This window comes from Crocuta crocuta, unplaced genomic scaffold, assembly GCF_008692635.1.
Source record: "Crocuta crocuta isolate KB4526 unplaced genomic scaffold, BGI_CrCroc_1.0 scaffold24, whole genome shotgun sequence".
NCBI classification, from domain to species: Eukaryota; Metazoa; Chordata; class Mammalia; order Carnivora; family Hyaenidae; genus Crocuta; species Crocuta crocuta.
This window is the reverse complement of record NW_027530974.1, coordinates 15,114,913-15,137,297: the sequence shown is the minus strand read 5'-3', so window position 1 is coordinate 15,137,297 and position 22,385 is coordinate 15,114,913. Positions and strand designations below refer to the sequence as shown.

The following is a 22,385-nucleotide window of genomic DNA, read 5'->3' as shown; positions in this document are numbered from 1 at the left end:
GGACCCTAGTGAAGTCTGTCTTTTTTCATACTTCATTCTCACAACTGGATACTGCTTCCTTAAGATATATGGATGAAACTGTAATTCAAACAGCTTCAAGATATCGCTTCCATCCTTCACAGCACAGAGAATGAAAACAAACATGGAAACATACAGATAAGAAGCACAGAGATCGTTCAAACATGTAATACAAAGCCATGCAATCTGTCTGAAGGGGCCCTCAGAGGGTGGGTATAGCCAAGGGGCAGGAGCATAAAAGAAGGGTTTCATCTGGCACAAACACGTGAACGTAAGCTGGAAGGTACTCATAAAGACGTCCTCACAGCGTCTGAAGCCACGCTGGAGGAGAATGCCAACTTTACAATATGGAAGCTGGTCAGATATTCCTGGGTTTTTTCCCTTTGGGTACCTAGCATAGATATTTACTTGACTCAGTCAAGTTCAGCCCGTGCAGCTTATACAATCACTCCTAAATCCATGGCAGAGCCCAGCGGGGTGAGATCAGGCCTCCAGAAAAACGTGCAACAGACTAAGATTGTCACAAGCAGGGAGAATGGATGGCTTCTCATGAAATCCACATAAGACGGCTTATTCAAATACATCATCTGCTTGGTTGTAAGACATGTCTGACTCCACCATCCCAAATCCTTCATAAGTGAAGTTTCTATTACTCGATGTTGGGTGGCTCTTCTTCTGTTTCAAAGCCTTTCCTCCCTCCTGGTCAGACGGCTCAAACTCAAACACAGCAGAACTCACAGCGTGAAGGCCTTTGGCAAAAGGGACCTTACCCCCATCTGGCTCAGTTGTGTCTGAAGGACTGGCAGGGGACAAGAGTCGACCACTCCGTAGCCTTTTTCTTATTTCTTCTTCTTTAGTCTGAAAGGCGGTATCAAAGAATGAAAATGAGCCCTAATAACTTCTTCGAGTTCTCATTAATATGCCTGAAATTAACCTATATCGCTTTTCCATCTCATTATCCAGTCACTTAACAAACATGTGTTGAGGAACTACATAAAACCTTGGTTTGCAAGCATAATTTGTTCCGGGAACACGCTTGTAATCCAAAGCACTCCTCTATCAAAGCAAATTTCAGAACCATTGGTTCAGTTGCAATCACGTGATATTCAGTGTCAGGTATGGCTCATATTGCAAGACATGGCTCTTTTATCGAGTTAAAACTTACTAGAAATGTTTGCTCATCTTGCGGAACGCTCGCAGAACAAGTTACTCACAATCCAAGGTTTTACTGCGCTATTAAAGGCACACACACACTCCCTACCCTAATGGAGCTTAATGGGGAGCCCTTGCTCCCCGAGATGCCAAGTAGAGGGATGGAGACAAAGGCTGTCAGACCACAGCTGTGAAGGCTGTTTCACGGAAGGATGGACGACGGAGGGTAATGGCGCCCAGGGCAGGTATTGGTCTAATGGTCTGGACGGCCTCCTCTCAGCCTTCATCACACGCCTCCTCCCCTCCCCGCCCGCCCCAGATGAAGCTTTTCTAATTCCAGATGAAGAAAGCTCCATGCTTCATTCTGAAAACTGAATATTGCTTCCTTAGATTATATGGATGAGCCCATACTTCAGGCAGCTACAAGATGTTGCCTCCCTCCTTCATCACAGAAAGAGAATTAAAGTAAAATTAAACATCCTGCAGAGGAAGCATACACTAAGACACTTAATCTGAATCTTAAAGTGGCAGATAGGAAAGGCCTATGCGGGCTCATTTCAGCGGGTAGCACACACTCACGCAGGAGCTCAGGTACCTTCCTGCGCCGCTCCACCGCCCACATCTTCTCTTCTAGATCGTTCATTGTGAAAGCCTTTGCTTCCTTTTTGATCTTCAGTTTTTTCAGCCTGGCTGGAGGCTTTCTCAGTGGCATCTCTGTCGTGTTTACCTGGAGGAAGGAAAGGGAGGAAACAGAAGATTTGTTCGCTGGTGGAGGAGGGAGACAGGAGAGGTAGAATGAACACAGTGTAGAACGTCGATCCTAAAAATCCAAATAGATATTTTGGCAGATTTAAAAGTCACAGTGTGAACGCTGCTCACCACAGAACTCGTTCCTAAAAAAGAAGAAAAAAAGGTCTATTGGATGCCTAGGGAAAAAAAAAAAAAGACAGGCTCTTCCTGAAACACACTGAAATAATCCAACAATGGTCTGGAGTGGGTAAAAAGGCTCAAAACGAAACCATTCTGGGGAACGAACACAAGATGGAAAAAGGTGGCAGACTAGTGATGAATGAATGCCTAGCTCAAGGTAAAAAGTGAAACCCGACAATTTTGTAATACGCCACAGCTACAAACGCCTTTCACTTGGGATCGAGGTCAGTTTTGAGCACTTTGGGTCTCGTGCAGGAGAAAATTATTACTGAGCAGCAACCTTGGGCTGGGCTTTGCCGTCAGGACTTTGTGAATGTTTTCAGGATGGGAGGAAAAATCCCCAACTGTTCCACGTGACTGACTACCCTTTCCATGGTTCAAAGCAGCGATAATGACTTTCTGATGACAATTTCTTGTTACAAAAAAGTAAAATTGTTGTCAAGGCTTTATAAAGAAAGCTTTAATGCACGTGTTTTTTTCTTTTTTAAAGTTAGCTTTTTATAACCTGCATCAGTTATGAAAAAGTAACGTGTACATAAATAATTCCCTAGTCTTCTGCTGAACCACCTGACCCCCAGTCCTGCTTATCAGCGTGAACTATGCTGAAAAATTTGGTATGTGTGCCTCCAGGCATACTCTGTGCACATATATTTATAGACTTATGTATGTGCAGTACATCTGTAACGTTAAACCAAACATAAATGAAATTATACCCTCTACGGGCTGCACAATTTGCCTTCTCTGCTTAATTTGCTATGGACATCTTTCTCGGTCAGTACATATAGATTTATGACAACCGGGGAAGATCTCCATGAACTCTGGGCTTCGTTATAAACTAAACTTAATGTTGTAGGTAATTTCTCTAATGACTTTTAAAGACAAAGGAGCCATTGATATCCACTGCAATATTTAAAAGAGTCTACAAGGCTGCTGGTACTGAGAAAATACATCAGAGAGGCAGTCTAGCACAGTCTAGACTAGCAGAAAAAGATGCCTGGTCAAGACACGGACAGACCTAGGTTTGAGTCCTGGTTTGGCCACAGTGTGCCTTTGAGTGAGTTCTTAAGCTCTGTGAGCTTGCCTCTGTCACTTAAAAGATGGGTTTAATGGTACTTATTTCTCAGGATTTTCTTTAAAAAACTTTTTATAAATGTTTTATTTATTTCTGAGAGAGAGAGGAAGACAGCATGATCAGGGGAGGGTCAGAGAGAGAGGGAGACACAGAATCTGAAGTAGGCTCCAGGCTCTGAGCTGGCTGTCAGCACAGAGCCCAACACGAGGCTCGAACCCATGAACCATGAGGTCATGACCTGAGCTGAAGTCGGACGCTTAACAGACTGAACCACCCAGGCGCCCCAAGGATTTTCTTTTTTTTTAAGAAAGTGTAGAGTAATCACTCAGGAAATGGTAATTACATTTCATTCAGTGAAAGCAGCGACTGTTTTAATGAAGTTTTTAATTTTAATTGCAGTACAGTTAACATATAGTGTAATATTAATTTCAGGTGTACCATATAGTGATTCAACCGTTCCATACATCACCTGGCGTTCATCACAAGTGCACACCTCTTCTTTATCCATTCATTCATCAGTGGACATTTGGGTTGCTTCCATAGTTTGGCTATTGTAGATAATGCTGCTATGAACATCAGGGTTCATGGATCTCTTTGAATTAGTGTTTTAGTATTCTTGAGTGAACACTTAGTAGTGTGATTACTGGATCAGAGGGTAGTTCTATTTTTAACTTTGGGAGGAATCTCCATACTGTTTTCCCCAGTGGCTGTACCCATTTGCATTCCCACTGACAGTGTGCGAGGGTTCCTTCTTCTCCATGTTCTCACCAATACTTGTGGTTTCTTGTGTTTTTGATTTTAGTCATTCTGACCGGTGTGAGGTGATAGCTCATTGTGGTTTTGATCTGTATTTCCTTGATGATCAGTTATGTTGAGCATCTTTTCATGTGTCTCTTGGCCATCTGGATGTCTTTTTTGGAGAAATATCTGTTCATGTCTTCAAGCAGTGACTTATTTCTTTACTTTTCTTTTTAATGTTTATTCATTTTTGAGAGAGAGAGAGAGAGACAGAGCACAGGCAAGGGAGGGGCAGGGAGAGAGAGAGAGGGAGACACAGAATCCAAAACAGGTTCCAGGCTCTGAGCTGTCAGCACAGAGCCTGACACAGGGCTCAAACTCATGAACTGTGAGATCATGACTTGAGCCGAAGTCGGACACTTAACCGACTGAGCCACCCAGATATCCCCAAGCAGTGACTTTTTTTCAACGACAGCACACAGAATCATCACTAAGATACAATATTTGTCCTGAAGGGCAGGAATGGGAATCTGAATCACAGGGGCCAGCAGGCGGCCTGGGCTGTAATCTGGGTCGGCCTCTAATACCCATGGCATCCCCTGAGACAAGGCACCCCTACTCTTTGGACTCTGTTTTCTCACATGTAAAAATAGTGAGGGGGCTGAGGACCGCTAACGTTCCTTCCAGCTTTAAGAACCATGTTTCTCAGAAAACTGTTTAGAGGGAAACATTTGTTGAAGTTTTGGCTCAGTTACAGCCATCAGACAGTTTGGTGTGGTGAGAAGTTTTTCACTACATGAAGACCGTGGAATGTCTGTCAAAGCAAGTTCCCCTTCCCCCATCACTGTATTATTTTTATGACAATTGGCTCTTAGGCTCCCTGCTGGCAAAGCCATTTGCTGCAAAGAGGGACGTACTTGCTGTAGTGGCTCAACTAAAGATACTGTGAAATTAGTATGAAAACAGTTCTTTAGGGAAGTTCGCTCACAGAAGGCTAAAAGAACATGAAATGGTAATCCCAGATTCATGAAGAAAGGCTCCTTGAGGCTTGACACAGGGGTCTGAATCTTAACTAAAGGAGTACGCGAGTAGCTCAGAGACTTGGGATTTCTGGTCTGGGTGGACTCTTCCTGTAGCTTTATCTCAAAGTGATGCCTAGGAAATCAAGTACTTCCTCCCGCTTCTGGAAGTTAATCCTACCTGGGCAACCCTCATCCTTTCCCAAGTTTGACATTTGAAGTAAAGGCCTTGGAAGACCTGAGGGAAAATACCTGTATTCTTTCCCACTGGATTTTATGAAGTCAGGATTGGCCAACTGTTGGCACTTAAAAATAACATGATGCTTAGAGAGGGTGCTCCCCATAAAAATTCTAAACCTGTAGATGTTACTAGGTCAATTATGTTCTTAAAGGGTACCATCAGAAGACTGTCAAGCCTAAAGATGCTGTGATAAAGTCTGGATCTTGTTTCTAGCCAACCTGGCTTGTATATATTACAAACCTGTGACCACTGGGTAGTCCTCGGAGCTTCCCTAATTAACTGTTGATCCACAGATAAGCCTACGGTGGCTATGTTCCCTCCCCAAAGTCTTGTGCTTAGAATGGGTCAAAGCTTCCAGAAGACCTGTCATTCCTGTTCTGGCCTCGTGAGACCTCCCAGGCAAGGTGACAGCTTTAGCTGACATTAGTCTTACCCAGTCTACTTCCTCCTCCTTAAAACACTCCCTGAGAGGTTCAACAAATAATGGTAGGGACTCTGATGCAAGGTGAATGAACTCCCTGACTGCACTGAGCGTTACCAAGGGCAGAAGTTGCCCAGAGAAGGGCATAAACTTTGGCCGGAGACAGCATGAGTCAACAGAGAAATCAGTCTTGTGTATGGAGACCCGGGACATGTAGGAGGCAGGGGAAAATGAGTCTGGGATAAAAAACACCTCAAGTGGGTAATACCAACGTGGATAAATGAGAGCCAATTACACCTCTTGCAGAGATATCTACCAGTGGTGACACGCAGTTACGTGTGTATATAAAGTCCATACACATTTATAATACAGCCACATAGTCTCTTTACAATATTTTAAAATACACTGAAAAATTAATTTAGTCTGATATTTAGCTTAGTAGTCTATCATGATATATTATAATTCATTATATCAATATAATTCTTTCTGAGTGAGGGTAAATTCTGTTTAGTATGACTCCGCTTGAAAGCGTGTTACCCCGGGAGCACTATGAAACTTCTGTAGTACTTGCCAACAAGCAAATGATAACAGTTAAGAAAAATGATGAATGGGGGCCTGTGGACAGATACTGCCCTGGACCTCCAGGGAGAGACTGGCCCACAGGGGAGTCTCTCCATTCAGCAGATGAATGGAGGGCCTATCTTATTTTTCAGTCTACATGAGAACTGTGTTAAAGAAGGAGACAGATATGGGGCATCTAGGCAGCTCTGTCGGTTAATTGTCTGACTTTTGCTCAGGTCGTGATCTCACCGTTTGAGTCCCACATCGGGCTTAGCGCTGACAGGGCAGAGCTGTTTGGGATTCTCTCTCCTTGCCCCTCCCCTACTCTCTCTCTCTCTCAAAATAAATAAACTTAAAAAAAAGAAAAAGAAGAAGGGGACAGATCTGTCTAACATTCCCTTGTATTTATACTAACGGTCTATGTCAGAAGTTTTGTCCTTATTCTCACATTTATTGCTCTATTTTTCCCCCCATAATATTTGCTTTAAAAGATTTTGCGAGACCAATGAAGAAACCATGTTACATGCCTTCATCATATTGTAGTAACTGCTGACATTACTAATATCCCTTTTGGTTTGCTTTTTTAGCCAATTTTATCATCTGCTGTTTTTTTTCTAACAAATATTATTAAATGTTGGAGAGTGAAAAGTATTAACTCTCTAATAATATTTCCATTCGTAGTATGTTCCCCTTTCAGTATTCACTACTCATCTTTTTACAGTGACTCATAACTTTTCCCAAAATATGGAGACACCTGGTGTCTGATATATGTATGATCTTAGCTATACCTGCACTGTAAGAGACTGCACCTGTGACGCTAAGCAATTATCCCTCTCCCTCATTTCCATACATTCCTGGGGATACGCTTTGTCCTGTGCCTGGAAATATGTTACGCTTTCAGGAATCTTTTAGAATTCTCTTTCACAATGGGGGGTTTTGATATCAAAAGCTTTTACCCTTTCCAGCTTTATAATGAATTTGGGGGCCTTGTGTATGTTGGTAGAAACTTCAGGGCACTGGAATCACGGGGAGCTTTCAAAAGCACTACAGCCAGAGCCCACCTCCAGTCACTGGTCCTGGGGGTGCCCAGGCACTGGGATTTTCTTTTTCTTTTTACTATATTTTCTTAATGTTTATTTCTGAGAGAGGGAGAAAGACAGTGCTCAAGCGAGGGAGGGGCAGAGAGAGAGGGAGACCAGAATCTGAAGCAGGCTCCAGGCTCCGAGCTGTCAGCACAGAGCCCAATGCGGGGTTCAAACCCATGAACCACAAGATCATTACCTGAGCCAAGGTCAGACGCTCAACCGACTGAGCCACCCAGGTGTCCTGAGAATCCCAAGCAGGCTCCACACTCTCAGCACAGAGGCTGATGTGGGGCTCGAACTCACAAACTGTGAGATCTTGACCTGAGCTGAAATCAAGATTCGGACGCTTAACCAACTGAGGCACCCAGGCGCCCCTGGGATTTCTGAAAGCTTGCTAGGTGATCTGAATGTGCAGCCAGGTTAAGGACCACTGCTCTAGACAATAAAACGTACAGCTGTGTGTTCCTGCTCTGGCCTTTTGCAAGTCTAGATTATGCTGGGACATCGTGGCCCAATTCCAAAGCAAAAAGCAAAAGCAAAGAGCTGTGTTTTTCTTACCTATCTCTGTGGTCCTGTCACATTGACATCCTTTTGAGAATGGTCCAGCTACGCACCTGACAACCATTCCATTTCTATAGAATACCAACACACTCTTCATCTTCCGCTCACATAATGCTGTTATTGAAAGTCAAGCCTGTAGTTTTCATTTTTTAAGTAGATGTATTTCTTCACGATGTTATGTTAATTAACCTTGATGTGCCCTTGTAAGGTCTCAGTCTGGACTCCTTCATCTCTGGTATCTGCTTTACTGGAAAATATTTTAATGCTCTTCCCATTGCTGTTAGCATCCATGTTCTATAGCATTTCCCTAAAGAAGGCATCGCTTAGCTACTGAAAGTATCCACAATTTATCCTCCTCCAGATTGTTCTCTTGTCTTTTTTCTTTTGACACACCTTCCTTTTTCCTGACCCCCAGACACTCCCCTAGAGCTGGAAAAGAATCTCTCCCCTCCTTTTCCATGTTCAAAACACATCTAGTACTTTCAAGTAAGATACTGTACTCTAAAGTGCCTTGCGTCTCACAGATGTAAACTGTCATTATACTGGCATTATCTTTTCCACTATATAATCTATTTTTACCTTCCCCTGCCCCCTACATCCGCTGATTATTTGCAGCCTGATAACATCATTCACGAGGTTAGCGATTTCCTATTTTCCCCAAATACCTTCTGCGGGATGCATTTTCCTTCTTCAAAAGAAAACGCCACTTTGGTTTTTATTCATGAGTCTTCAGCAATTCCTACACGCAGAGAAGGAAATTACCTTTGTTCAAATACTTAAAGTGACTTGGTCTAGGTGGCAACCTTGATTTAAATAATGTGCCTATTTATTCCCAATTGATTGTTTTCCCTACAAGGCAGGGATGGGCGACCATCGAGGAGCCTTTGATGTTATTTCTGGTGCTGATTTCCATCCTTTCTGTGTCCTCCTCGTCTTTCTCACTCATCTCTCCTTAGGCTTCTTTCCTCTGTTTATTCTTCTTTGCACCTTCTTTAGACAGTGGGGTTGCCTGGGAGCTTTGTTAAACAAACACAGGAGAAAACAGAACAAAACAGCAACGACGCCACCAGCCATCGACTTTACAGGTTTAGACAGAACTTATTAAAACATTAAGGACTCAAGACTTCAGCCACAACCAGTTAAAATCAGAGTAAAAATTCTGCTCACACTAGGGAAACACAACAACTGGTTAGTCAAGATGAATCAACAAAGAAAGATAAGAGTATGGATTTTTACAACTGGATTCATTTCCTCCTGTTTGACTTTAGGGTCAATTCATAAATGTGTACATATAGATGTATATATACATGTGTAAGCATATCTGTTTTAGCTTTAACATTTAGGCCTATTTTTGAATTAGATAAATCAGAGTTCATTTTTATACTCACAATACCAAGTACACAGGCCATACTTAATAAAAATTCTTCGAAGAATGAAGGCCTTATTCAATGGGGCTTACTATCTCTCAATTTCAGTAAAACCCAAGATATGTTTTACTGGATTCATTTATCATCAGTGATTAGGGCAATTCCCGGGTGCCTGGCTGGCTCAGTGTGTAGAGCATGCGGCTCTCACTCTTGAGTTGTGGGTTTGAGCCCCATGTTGGGGGTAGAGATAGATTAAATAAATAAATTTAGTATTTATTATTTAAAAATTTTTAAACTTTTCTATGAATTTATTTTTCAGTTTTTTAAATTTACATCCAAGTTAGTTAGCAAGTAAATAAACTTTAAAAAAAATGATTAGGGCAATTCCTGAGTCTGTGGAGAAGGATGACATGGAGACGGGTGACAGAATTGATGGGAGAAGAACCCGGTGTAGATAAATGCTATAATCTGCACTGTGACTTCGGAAATCGTAACTTGCAATCAATCATATTCTATTGCTATTATAAACTATACGCTAATGTTCAATTAGGGAATTACTTGCCATGACGTCATACGATTCTCCGTGTCTAAATACTTTGCTGTGGCTTTGTATTATTCCTTGAACAATTAATTCCTCCAGAATGTCTGATGACTTTTGTCGCTCTCGGGTCTCGGGGGGTTGGGGGTTATGGATTAATCCACTGGTCACTAGGGCTTCCAAAGGAAAAGAAAGAAGAAATAGGAATTTAAGCATTAACATTTTATCAATTGGATGCTAAATGGATGCCTTATAAATTATGCCACTTCATTAAATCTTGTCTCAACACTCTTACCTACATATCTGTTTCCGTTATAAATCTTTGAATCCTTTGAAGTTCAAATTCTTCCTGTTCTTTCAGAGGATGCGCATCACCAGAATATACTGTTTACTTAGCAGGCCCCATACTAACATAACAAAAGTCTCTCATGTGCTGCTATGTACTACTTTTTTTGTTGTAACAACACTTACACACTGGGGTAGGGCTGCATGGGTTCTCTACACTAATTACTGAGCTAAAACACAGCTAGCAAGGAGATATTCTTTTGGGGACTCTTGTGAGTTGCAGTTTGGTTTCTATGCTCTGTATACAAAGGATAAACAGTGGGATGTTGCCAAGAGACTTCGAGTTCCGCAACCTTGAGTTTACAATGACACCATCTGCTAAATTTATGTAAGTAAAAGTAATACCTTTTTGAAAAGAGTCTTTGAACCAAATCAGAATTGAAGTCAAGCGATGTCAGCTACATTTTTATTAATGATTCTAAAAATGGCACCGAAAGGGTTTCTCAGGAGCCTTTATAAACTGCACTAATGAGAGAGATCCCAGCCTCCCATTACAAATCGTCCAGGTCTCCAAATAGGCAAGCATCTGTTTTTACAGACTCACATCATAAAATAAAGGTGCAATGTGTCTTCAGAAAGGAGCTATTTCCTACTTTGTAATCATCAGGAAGTCCTCATAGTAACCACATTCATTCCACCTAGTGGACACAGTCTTTTTAGAAAAATGTCTAACCTCACTGGCTGACAAAGACAGTTTTCATGAATCTGCAGTGGGAAGAGAGAAAAAAATGCACACCTACACATGAGCCTGATGTCTCTTACTTCAGAATATCTGCCTTCTTGTTACAAGAGACTTCTCTAATTGACCCCTGCAGGTAACCTCAACAAATTGCCTATAATCTCATTTCTTGTCCGGTGCCGTGTCTTCCTGCTACCTTCCATGTGTTTGAAACAGACTCGATTCCCACTTTAAAGAGCTGTATAAAGATTTTGGTACAGAGTGGTAAAGCATGTCTTTCAAGTAGGTTAACTAGAAGCTAGAAACAATAGAGAAAAATTCAATAAAAGAGCTAGAGGTAAGTCCTCTTCAAATAATTAGATGGATTTTGTTGTTGTTGTTGTTGTTGTTTAGAAGGTGAGCTTAGCTGGAAGGGTCAAAATAATAACAATGACTATTTGCTGAGCATTTATGTGCCTGGCACCATATTGGGTACTTTATATACTTTATAATACTGTGAATCCTGTGAGAGAGGTACTGTTATTCCTATTATATAAACAAACTATATGAGAAGGCGTTAAATTAACTTGCTTAAGTGACATGGGTAGGAAGAGAATCAACTAGGATTTGAATTCAAGAATATCTGATTTCCACATCTGTGCTCTCCGCCACCTCCCTGCACTCCTTACTCAAGGTCATGGAAAGAGGTCCACTGCATGATCCATTATTTTTCTGAGTCCACCAAACTATTTCGTTTGACATTGACAGTGGCTAACCTACAAAGAGACCCCTGAGCTATGTTGGTCACTGCGACTAATTCTCATGATTTCTCGGGATGCTAAAGACGATTGGGGAAATGTTTGAACATGACATTATGCTTTTTTCTGATTATGAAAGTGATACATGGTTATCATAGTAAGCTTGGAAAATATAGAAAAGAATACAAAAGAAAAGAAAACTGCCCATCCTCTTACCATTCAGAGATCACCACTGTTAATATATCAAATTTTACTTTTACCAACCAGACGTCATACTGAACATACAGTTATGTTTCCTATGCAGTTAACATCACACTAGCATTTTCTCATGAGATCAGAAATTCTTCACTAGCATAAGTGTCAAGAGTGATGTAAGAAAGTGTATGTGAATTCATCTTTAACTGTAGTGTAGGAAAAAGCTTCCTAACTATGACTCAAAATCCAGATTCAAGAAAAGAAAAGATTGATAAATTTAACTACATTAAAAAAATGTTTGCACGACCAAAAAAAAAATAAAGGTCAAATATAGATACCACGTACCTCCTGATTTGATGTACAAACAGGGTACAATATCATTTTTGGTATTTTTGCTAAAAATGCATAACCTCAAGTTAATCATGGGGAGTTATCAAACACAAATTGAGGAACTTCCTACAAAATAGAGAGCTTATATCTCCAAATAGATCAATCCGATAAAAGACAAAGAAAAGTTGAGGGACTGGCTCTAGATTAAAGGAGCAAAACACCACATGACATCTAAATTAAACATGTGATTCCCGATTAGATCTTGAACCAGACATTTATTTGTAAAGGACATCTGTGAGACGATTGATAAAATTTGAATATGCAGATGAGATGATGTACTGCATAAGGGGCAATTTGCTGATTGTGATCCCTGTACCATGATTATGCAAAGAATATCCTTGTTTTAGGAAACACATACTGTACTTAGGAGTAAAGTGTCATTATGTCTGCGATTTGCTCTCGGAAACAATTTAGGGGTGTGTGTGTGTGTGTGTGTCTGAGAGAGAGAGGGACAGAGGGAGAGAGGGGGCCCATGATACATGAAATTGTACCACATACAAATGTGATATAATGTTTGCATCTGGCAAATCTGGGGGAAAGACTATAGGCGTTCTTTGTCTTTGCAATTTTACTTAAATCTGAAACTATTCAAAATAAGTGTTTTTTAAAGAAGGAAGTACTTGAGAAGTGTTAGTGTGAAACCTGAAATTTTAAACAAATACGTCCTGTGGCTGGCAGAGCATGGATGCAGAAAGGACACAGAGGAGAAACCGAGCAGAGAATGACTCTTAGGCTTAGCGCGTTGGTTCTATTTCATTCTGTGGGAAGGTATCTTCTGGAAACGAATCTACACCACATAGTGCTTTGGGGTGCTTTGGTAGCTCCCTCCCTCCCCAGGCTGGTGTCTGTCAGCTCTACCCCACTGGCTGGGCTGATGGAGGGGACACCCAGGTCCCCTCCCATCTGACAGTCTGCAGTCTGTTAGTTCCGTGGACATTGAGCATTCACGGCGCTCCCATCCACAAAATTATCAGAGAGAAAAAAATATAGGTGCTGGCCCACCACACAGAGAGAGGAGAGGGCCCCCACTCTGTCCCCTGCCTCCTACCTCGTTCTCCGAGGTCATGAACACCTCACATCGGAACTACAAGATGAAGGGTAAGAGGAAATCTATCATGATTAGCATGTACCATCCAAGTCCAAAGAAAAGAATCTCATTTATTAACCCATCTATTTTCCACTTCTAATCTGAACCTAGGGAAGAAATAATAACGGTGAGGAATGACATGCAGGCCTCCCCCTCAAATAAGACAGAACACTCTTCCTCGAGTTCTGTGGAGTTCAATTTGTTTCAGAGGCTGATGAAATGTCAATGGGAGAGTTTAAATCAATACCAGGGGGGTAACTCAAGGAAGGCAAACACAACCGCAGGAAAAATCAAAATAGTTGCTAAGGAGCACACCAGGGCATAATTACTTCTCTCATGTTTTTGAAAGATGACTGTTTTGTATTTTCGCTGATACTTTGGATGGGAGACACAAGGGAAACGGTCTGATGTAGGTTTTATCTAGTCTTTCAAATGTAAAACTTTCTCTTGGAGGCGCGCCTGGGTGGCTTAGTCGGTTGAGCGTCCGACTTTCGCTTGGGTCATGATCTCGCGGTTCGTGGGTTCGAGCCCCGCGTCGGGCTCTGTGCTGACTGCCAGCTCAGAGCCTGGAGCCTGTTTCAGTCTGTGACTCCCTCTCTCTCTGACCCTCCCCTGCTCACGCTGTCTCTCTCTCTCTCCTAGAAATAAATAAAACATTTAAAAAAAAAACTTTCTCTTGGAAAGATGTTAACACAGTGGAAGTTTTCAGGAATCCAACCAAAGCCTGTGTGACTCCTATTCCCAAGGCCTGTTCCTAACCAGTAAGGGCTCTCGGCTAGGAAACAAAAAAGGTAAAGAAAAGATAAAAAGAAAAAAACAAGATAGTTTTAATTACTTGATCTACAAGAAGATTAGTGGTTAGCATTATTTACCCACATAATGAAGGCCTCAGGCTACATCCCAATGTCTCAGAAATCGGGATTTTGCTCTTTGGAGCACTGCCTGGCCCACAGAACTGTGATAAAGGGGTTGCTAACATACATTATACTTGTGTGTGTGTGTGTGTGTGTATAAACATGTATATGTTTTTTTTTTTTGATAATGGAAGCACCCCCACATCCTCAATGGAAGGATGTCTATCTTTTTTTTTTTAATTTTTTAAAAAATTTATTTCTGAGAGAGAGAGAGAGACAGCGTGAGCAGTGGAGGGTCAGAGAGAGAGGGAGAAACAGAATCCGAAACAGGCTCCAGGCTCTGAGCTAGCTTGTCAGCACAGAGCCCGACATGGGGCTCGAACCCACGAACCGTGAGATCATGACCTGGGCCGAATTCGGACGCTCAACTGACTGAGCCACCCAGGCGCCCCTACGTATATGTTTTGAAAAAATATTTATTTTGAGAAAGAGCACGTGTGGGGGAGGGGCAGAGAGAGAGAGAGAGGAGACAGAATCCCAAGCAGGCTCCACGCTGTCGGTACAGAGCCCAATGTGGGGCTTGATTTCATTAACCGTGAGATCATGACCTGAGCCAAAATCAGGAGTCAGATGCTTACTGACTGAGTGACCCAGGAGCCTCTACATTTCACGATATATTTAGAGAGACAGTATTTTGTGGAGATTAGTATAAATGGGGGCTGTTACCTGAATTTCTTCTTCTGTTTCTTTCACTAAGAGATGGGGGACTTTCTGCTATGGCTCCAGGTAAACTTCCCAACTGAGCCTGTTTTCCCAGGCCCTCGGGGCTGCTCACAGTGTCCTTGGGCAATTCAGCTTCAGTCTGGGGCCTGCAGTTCTCTCCGGAATGAGTTGCACCAACATCAGCCTGTGACAAGGGAACAGCTCCATGAGAGTCAAGATTTCGTAGAAAATAGTTTCTTTTTTTAATTTTTTATTTTTTTAATGTTTTATTTATTTCTGAGAGAGAGACAGCATGAGCAGGGGAGGGTTAGAGAGAGAGGGAGACACAGAATCTGAAACAGGCTCCAGGCTCTGAGCTAGCTATCAGCACAGAGCCTGACATGGGGCTTGAACCCATGAACCATGAGATCATGACCTGAGCCAAAACCAAGAGTCAGTCGTTTAACCAACTGAGCCAGCCAGTCTCCCCTAAAAAAGTTTTTTTTTTTTAAATGACACTGTCTTTATTGCTTATGCTGATTAAAGAAGTAATATAGACTCATTGCAGAAATAAATAATATAAAAGGAAATTGTTGATGATCAGGTCTATGTGTCAACTAAGCTAGTCTATGGTATTGTTATCCAATCAAACATGAATCTAGGCATTGCCATGAAGGTATTTGGTAGATGTGGTTAATGTATACAATCTGTTGACTTTAAATAAAAGAGATTATCTTTGATAATCTGGATGGGCCTCATCCAATCAGTTGAAGGCCTTAAGAATAGAATTGAGGTTTCCCTGAGGAAGAAGTTCTTACTGTGAACTGCACTTTCAGCTCCAGTATGGACCTGACCACCTGACCATCTGTGTTATCATGTGAATTGCGGACTTGGATAGCCAGTCCCCATAACTTTATAAGCCAATTCCTTGTAATACATCTATCTATCTATCTATCTATCTATCTATCTATCTATCTATCCATCCATCCATCCATCCATCCATCCATCCATCCATCCAACCATCCAGTCATCCATTATACTGGTTTGTTCTTTTGGTAGAACACTGAATGATACAGAAACACAGTAAAAAATAAGTACCATCCCCTAGACAAAAGCATGGTTAACATCTTCGTATATAACTTCTCAGACATTTTGCTCAAAGAAATACAATCTTTAAAAACAAACTGGAATTGGGGCGCCTGGGTGGCTTAGTCGGTTAAGCGTCCGACTTTTGCTTAGGTCATGATCTCGCGGTTCGTGGGTTCAAGCCCCGCATGGGGCTCTGTGCTGACTGCCAGCTCAGAGCCTGGAGCCTGTTTCAGTCTGTGACTCCCTCTCTCTCTGACCCTCCCCTGCTCACGCTGTCTCTCTCTCTCTCCTAGAAATAAATAAAAAATATTAAAAAAAAAACCAAACTGGAATTGTCTAATTAGCACATGAAAAGATGCTTAATATCATTAGTCATTAAGGAGATGAAAATCAAAACAAGAATGGGATACTACCTCACATTCTCACCAGCATGACTACAAAGAAAAGTACACATAATAACTGTGAGTGGGGATGTGGAGAAATCGGAGCCCTCGTACACTGCTGTGGGAATGTAAAACGGTGCAGCCACTTTGGAAAACAGTTTCGGAATTTCTCAAAAAGTCAAACAGTTAGCATATGACCCCAAAATTCCACTTCTAGGAACCCAAGCAAAATGAAAATGTACGTCCACACAAAAATTTGCACACATATGTTCAAAATTAACATTCAACATATCTAAATAAAATGTGGTCTATCCAGACCAAGGAATTTTATATGACAATAAAAAGAAAGAAAGGACTAATGTGCACTGCTCAGAGATGACATTTGACAACATTCTGCTGAGTCAAAGCAGCCAGACACAAAGATTGTTCCACTTACCAAACATTCAGAATAGGCAAATTAATAGGAACGCACTGTAGATTTAGTGCTTGCTTAGGAAGTAGAGGTTGGCCGCTAATGGGTAGTGGTTTCTTTTGTGGGCAGGATAAAAATGTTTTATTAGATTAGATTGTGGTGACAACAGTGAATTGTATCATATGTGGATTATATTTTAATAAAGCTATATATGAATAATATACATCAGGTTATATATTAAATGGGATTGTATTATATTTCTGTAACTTAATTTTTCCATTAAGGATATATTAGACATTTGCTTACATCAATATATATAGGCCTACTTCCTTCTAGTTAATGGTGGGGAGTAGTCATTTATTTGATAAATGTAGTGTAGTCTATTATGTAACATACCACAATTTATTCAACCGATTCCTACTGATGGCCATCTAGGTTGTTTCTATATATGCTTCTATATGTGTTTCTATATGTGTCTGCAATATAATGAACTGTGCTGGCCTAATATTTGAGCATATATATTGGTGTGAATTCACCCAATCATCCTATGAGAATAATTCCCCACATCTAAAGATGTACACATTTTATATTAATATGTGTTTCTAGAGGGTCCTCCATAAATTCTGCACTGGCTTACAATCCCACCCTTTCCTTGTTAAGAATGTCTATTTTTCCACACCACAGTTCCATTGATTATAAATAGGTTAACACACTGTAAAAAGGGTCCATATGTCATTTAGTAAGCCACTGACTCCAAAATGCTGCCCAGGTCAAAATTTTCATAGTCCCACAGGAAAAGAAGAAAAGAAAAATGTAATGAATTTTCCAAAAAGCTAGATTTTTAAAACAAATGTTTATTTTTGAGAGAGAGAGACAGACAGACAGAGCACAAGCAGGGAAAGGGCAGAGAAAGAGGGAGACACAGAATCCCAAGCAGGCTCCAGGCTCTGGGCTGTCAGCACAGAGCCTGACGCGAGGCTCCAACTCACAAGCTGTGAGATCATGACCTGAGCCAAAGTCAGACACCAACCGACTAAGCTATCCAGGTACCCCCCAAAAAGCTAAATTAATTCAATTTAAAGAGCTGGCATTTATTTGAGAGGCAGCGTGTTCTAAATATTGGTATGTTCAGGAACACTTTTCTCTAATCCCCACTAACTCCCCTGCCCCTTTTCTCCTAGTGCTGACCTTTCCTTCCTTGTTTGGGTCGATCAGACAACCTTTTCTCCATCAGACACACCAGAGGAAGCCTCCTCAGTGTTCCCAGAAGACCTATAACATAAGCATCTTCTACAGAGTATTGCCTTCTGGCTATTCTTCTCATGTCTACTGATTTCATGTTGGTCCAAGGGATGCTCTTCTTTTCCCCCAGGACTCTACCTCCAAGGCCCTATGGTTTCCAGTAATGCCCTGGTACGCTGGTACCGGGCTATATCTTCTTTGGGCAGCAGAAGGTGTTAAAGAAGAGAAGATGCTTGAATTGGGTCTTGAGGAATGAGTTGCTGGTGGGCAAGAACAAAAGATCATTGTAGACAGAGAGGTGAAGCACACACGAAGACGGGTATGAAACAGTATTGTGACTGTATGAACTTGAACTATTCCAGTGGAGCAGAAACAGATGGAGGCAGAACAGGGTAGGTGCTGAGGTGGGAAAAGGAAGTCTTTTGTGACGAGTGAAGGAGTTTGATTTTATTTTGAACGCAACGGGAATCCTTTGTAGGGTTTTTGTGCAGGGGAGCAAAATAAAATGATCAGGCGTGTGTTTTTAGAAAGATCACTGGGGTCAGTTCAAACAAGGGTCTGAAGGAAGCAAGGAAGGGACGGAGAAGGTCAGTTACGATGATTTCAATTGTCCAGGTGAGCTCTGATTGAACATGACCCAGGATGGTGGCAGTGAAACTGGGGGAAAGAGATGGAAGAAACATTAGAAAGGAAGGCAACAGACCTCCCAGATCTTCCATTTAAAGGAGGGACAAATGGGACATCAGCACGAAACCCCTGGTATTCTCACAATGAAAACCATACAGATTGTTTAAATACCCAAGCACGTTTGTTCACTTCCTGAAAGCTCTCCAAAGGGTCTTGAAATCCCTCAGATCTGAGTAGAAACCATAGTAGCCAGGTCATGGCAGCTCCAACACCCATCCTCGGGGTCCCGTCATTCACTTCGGGTTTCTCGAATGTTCGCAGGGAGACTCACATAGCTCCTTACCACAATGTTTACATAACATGCTGGCGGCGGCTAAATCAACATCAGTTCATTGTGTTGAGGGTTAATTAGTTCTGTGCTTCAGGACTACACGGGAAAGTATGAAAACCCAACCAACTGAACAAACAAGTCAGCCAACAAAAAGTCAACAGATCTGAAATATAAATGGCAGACGGAGAGAGCATGAGAGCCACTATGTGCTCGTTCTTTCTCTCTCCATTTGTCTTTCTTCATAGACACAGTTACTGTCGCGTAGTTCCTGTAAGCCGACCCAGGAAAAGACTGTATATACATTTTGTGCTATTATTTTATTCTATAATAATAATTATATTATATCAGACAGGGTGTCTCTCTCTCACGTGCACACACACACATTTACACACACATATATCACAAATATATAAAAATATATATTGTTACATATAACATAGGGAAAGGAGATTCTGATGATTTTGCAGGTGCTCAGCGTTTATGCTGAAGGTAAAGAGCAAATCATGGCGCACCTGGGTGGCTTAGCTGGTTAAGCGTCTGACTTTGGCTCAGCTCATGATCTTGCGGTTTATGAATCTAAACCCCACATTGGGCTCACTGCTGTCAGAGCAGAGCCAGCTTCAGATCCTCTGTCCCCGCTCTCTCTCTGCCCCTCCACCACTCACACTCTTTCTTTTTCTCAAAAATAAACATTTATTTTTAAAGAGCAAAGCTCGCATTAGGTATTCTTGACCTTCTTTCCAAATAAAGTATTAAAAACCAATGTCTGCAATGGCCATGAGATAGGCAATTTCACGAATTCATTTTGCTTTGCAGATGCTTCCTTTTTTGAACCTAGCAGGGCAGTGAGTTACACACAGGGACACATTTTGCCATCTAACATTTCCCATCAGAGACCCTGAAAAATTTAACAACAACAAACCAAAAAAATGTCCATATTGCAGCTGAGAGCATACTTGAATATTCTCAATTTATTTATTTTTTTTTCTAGGAGAGAGAGAGAGACAGCGTGAGCAGGGGAGGGTCAGAGAGAGAGGGAGTCACAGACTGAAACAGGCTCCAGGCTCTGAGCTGGCAGTCAGCACAGAGCCTGACACGGGGCTCAAACCCACGAACCGCGAGATCATGACCCAAGCGAAAGTCGGACGCTTAACCGACTAAGCCACCCAGGCGCCCCGAATATTCTCAATTTAAAAGGTGGCTTTTCACAAAGACATTCTGTCATCTACAAGTCAGAAAAATATATTTATTTATTTGGTTTTTAGCTTTTTATTTATTTTTGAGACAGAGAGAGAAAGCATATGCTGGTGGGGAAGGGGCAGACAGAGAGGGAGACAGAGGACCCAAAGCAGGCTCTTCTCTGACGGCAGGGAGCCAATGTGGGGCTCAAACTCATGAGCCCTGAGATCATGATCTGAGCCAAAGTCAGATGCTCAACCGACTGAGCCACTCAATCCCCCTGTAAGTCAGAATATAATATATTTAAATTCCATAACCCTGAGTGACCCCCATTGGTTTCATAAAAGTGAGGAATCCAGGCCTTAGTAACACTCTCAACCCATTTCTGCTTGCTTAGATCCAGTTGCCTTCAAGCTCTGTTAGTGACCAAAGCTTAAATGGTAGCAGATGAAACAATCTTTCGGCATAAAATAACATACATCAGCCTTCAGTTTCCAGAGCAGAAATTTAAGGTTTTTTTCTCTTTGAAAAACTAAGCATGTCTTTCAAATATCTTATCTATGTGCAACACATTCTGGAAATTTTAACCCAATTTCATAATCTAGCCTTGAGAAGAGACACAGTTCAAAGGCCAGAGATATTGATGAATTAATTATATCTATGCCTCTTGGGGATATAGCAAAAACAGTTTTCTTGTTCTTTCTATGCATGCAGGGTTTACATTTTCACATCAATGAGAAGTCTATGTGCTGTGGAGGGGATGGGGAGGAGTGTGGAGGTTTGACTTGTTTCCTTAAAATGAAGTTGTGGCAGAAATACAGATTTGAGGTGTGCTCTGGTGGCTCAGTCAGTTAAGCCGCCAACCTTGGCTCAGGCCATGATCTCATGGTTCTGAGTCTGAGCCCCATGTCAGACTCCGTGCTGACAGCTCAGAGCCTGGAGCCTGCTTCGGATTCTGTGTCTCCCTCTCTCTGTCTCTTCCCCTCCTTGTGCTCTCTGTCTCTCTCTTAAAAATAAATAAACATTAAAGAAAAAGTACCCAGATTCGATATGTTTCTATATTTTGTATCAATGCTATTTTATACTTCATTGTCTTGAGGATACAATCTTATCAGTTTTCGACAGAATTGAAACGCTGTGAATTCTAAGCTAACAGCTCTGCATGGGAATCATCAGCACTTCAAAAAAGGTATTACTTTTAATTACACACAGGGCTGTTTTTTGTTCCTGTTTTGTTTATTTGTTTTGGGTCTGGAAGTATTATAGGTTCTGTTCTAAAGCTCTTGGGAAACACATTATTGGCAGATGTATTTTATAAATATATTTATCTGCAGAAATACAGGAAAAAAATGCATTCTTCAACATCTGATTTTCTAGTTTATGTCTAATGAATGTCATAACAAATAGCAACCCTCTAAAAACACTCAGAAATATCCTCTCTTAAAAATTTGGACTTGAAGAAGTCATTTAGTCCCTTTTACTGTTGATAAACCAGAATTTTCTTGTCAAAGGTTAGGGAAAACTGTGAAGGGTCCTTAGAGATTGTCTATTCCAATCTAGTCTGTTCCCTTTCATAATAAGACAGAAGCTCAGAGTTCCTCACACAGAACATTTTTCTGACTGAGAAAAGTTCCCCATGCTTTTCTATTTTTTCAAAAAAAATTTTTTAACATTTATTCATTTTTGAGAGACATAGAGCACAAGCGGGGGAGAGGCAGAGAGAGAGAGGGAGACACAGAATCCAAAGCAGGCTCCAGGCTCTGAGCCATCAGCACAGAGCCCAACGCGGGGCTCGAACTCAGGAGCGGTGAGATCATGACCTGAGCCGAAGTCAGACGCTTAACCCACTGAGCCACCCATGCTTTTCTTATTATGCATTATTTTACTACTGTGTCTTCTTGCCATGTTAGAATAAGGTACAAGTGAAGACAAAGTCAGCAGGCAAGTCTCGAGAAGTTTGATTCGGAATATTTTAAAAGTTGTGCCGCTAAGAAACATAAATATTTCATGAAAGCAAATAAGTTCATCTCATTTTAAAGAGCCCAGTGAACTCGTAAATTTTCAGCCTGTGCATTTAGGAAGTTAGCAAAAGTAGCACTGTTCTGATAGCTAGAGAGTGTCTGATTCAGAATTACACCTTGGCTGGATCAGATTCTCAAAGTCTAATGCTTGGGGTGAGGAAGGAGCTATGCATGAATTGACTCTGAGTCTATTTTCAGGCTATTTATTTTTATAATTTTTTTAAAGTTTTTTAAAAAAATGTTTTATTCATTTCTAGGAGGGAGAGAGAGAGAGAGAGACAGCGTGAGCAGGGGAGGGTCAGAGAGAGAGGGAGTCACAGACTGAAACAGGCTCCAGGCTCTGAGCCGGCAGTCAGCACAGAGCCCGACGCGGGGCTCGAACCCACGAATCGCGAGATCATGACCCAAG

General features: G+C 41.5%; 1 protein-coding gene across 1 annotated transcript in view; it reads right to left on the bottom strand.

Annotated features, from left to right (window-relative positions):
• Positions 1 to 206: 206 nt before the first annotated feature.
• The window catches only part of STMND1 (stathmin domain containing 1), a 35,170-nt gene continuing 12,991 nt past the window's right edge, over positions 207 to 22,385 (bottom strand). Inside the window, exons 5-8 of the mRNA XM_077769986.1 lie at positions 14,717 to 14,897; positions 9,728 to 9,879; positions 1,766 to 1,897; positions 207 to 876 (exon numbers count right to left, since the gene is read on the bottom strand). Coding sequence (XP_077626112.1) covers positions 589 to 876; positions 1,766 to 1,897; positions 9,728 to 9,879; positions 14,717 to 14,897 — 753 coding nt within the window. The 3' untranslated portion in view covers positions 207 to 588. The remainder of the gene's footprint in view (positions 877 to 1,765; positions 1,898 to 9,727; positions 9,880 to 14,716; positions 14,898 to 22,385) is intronic.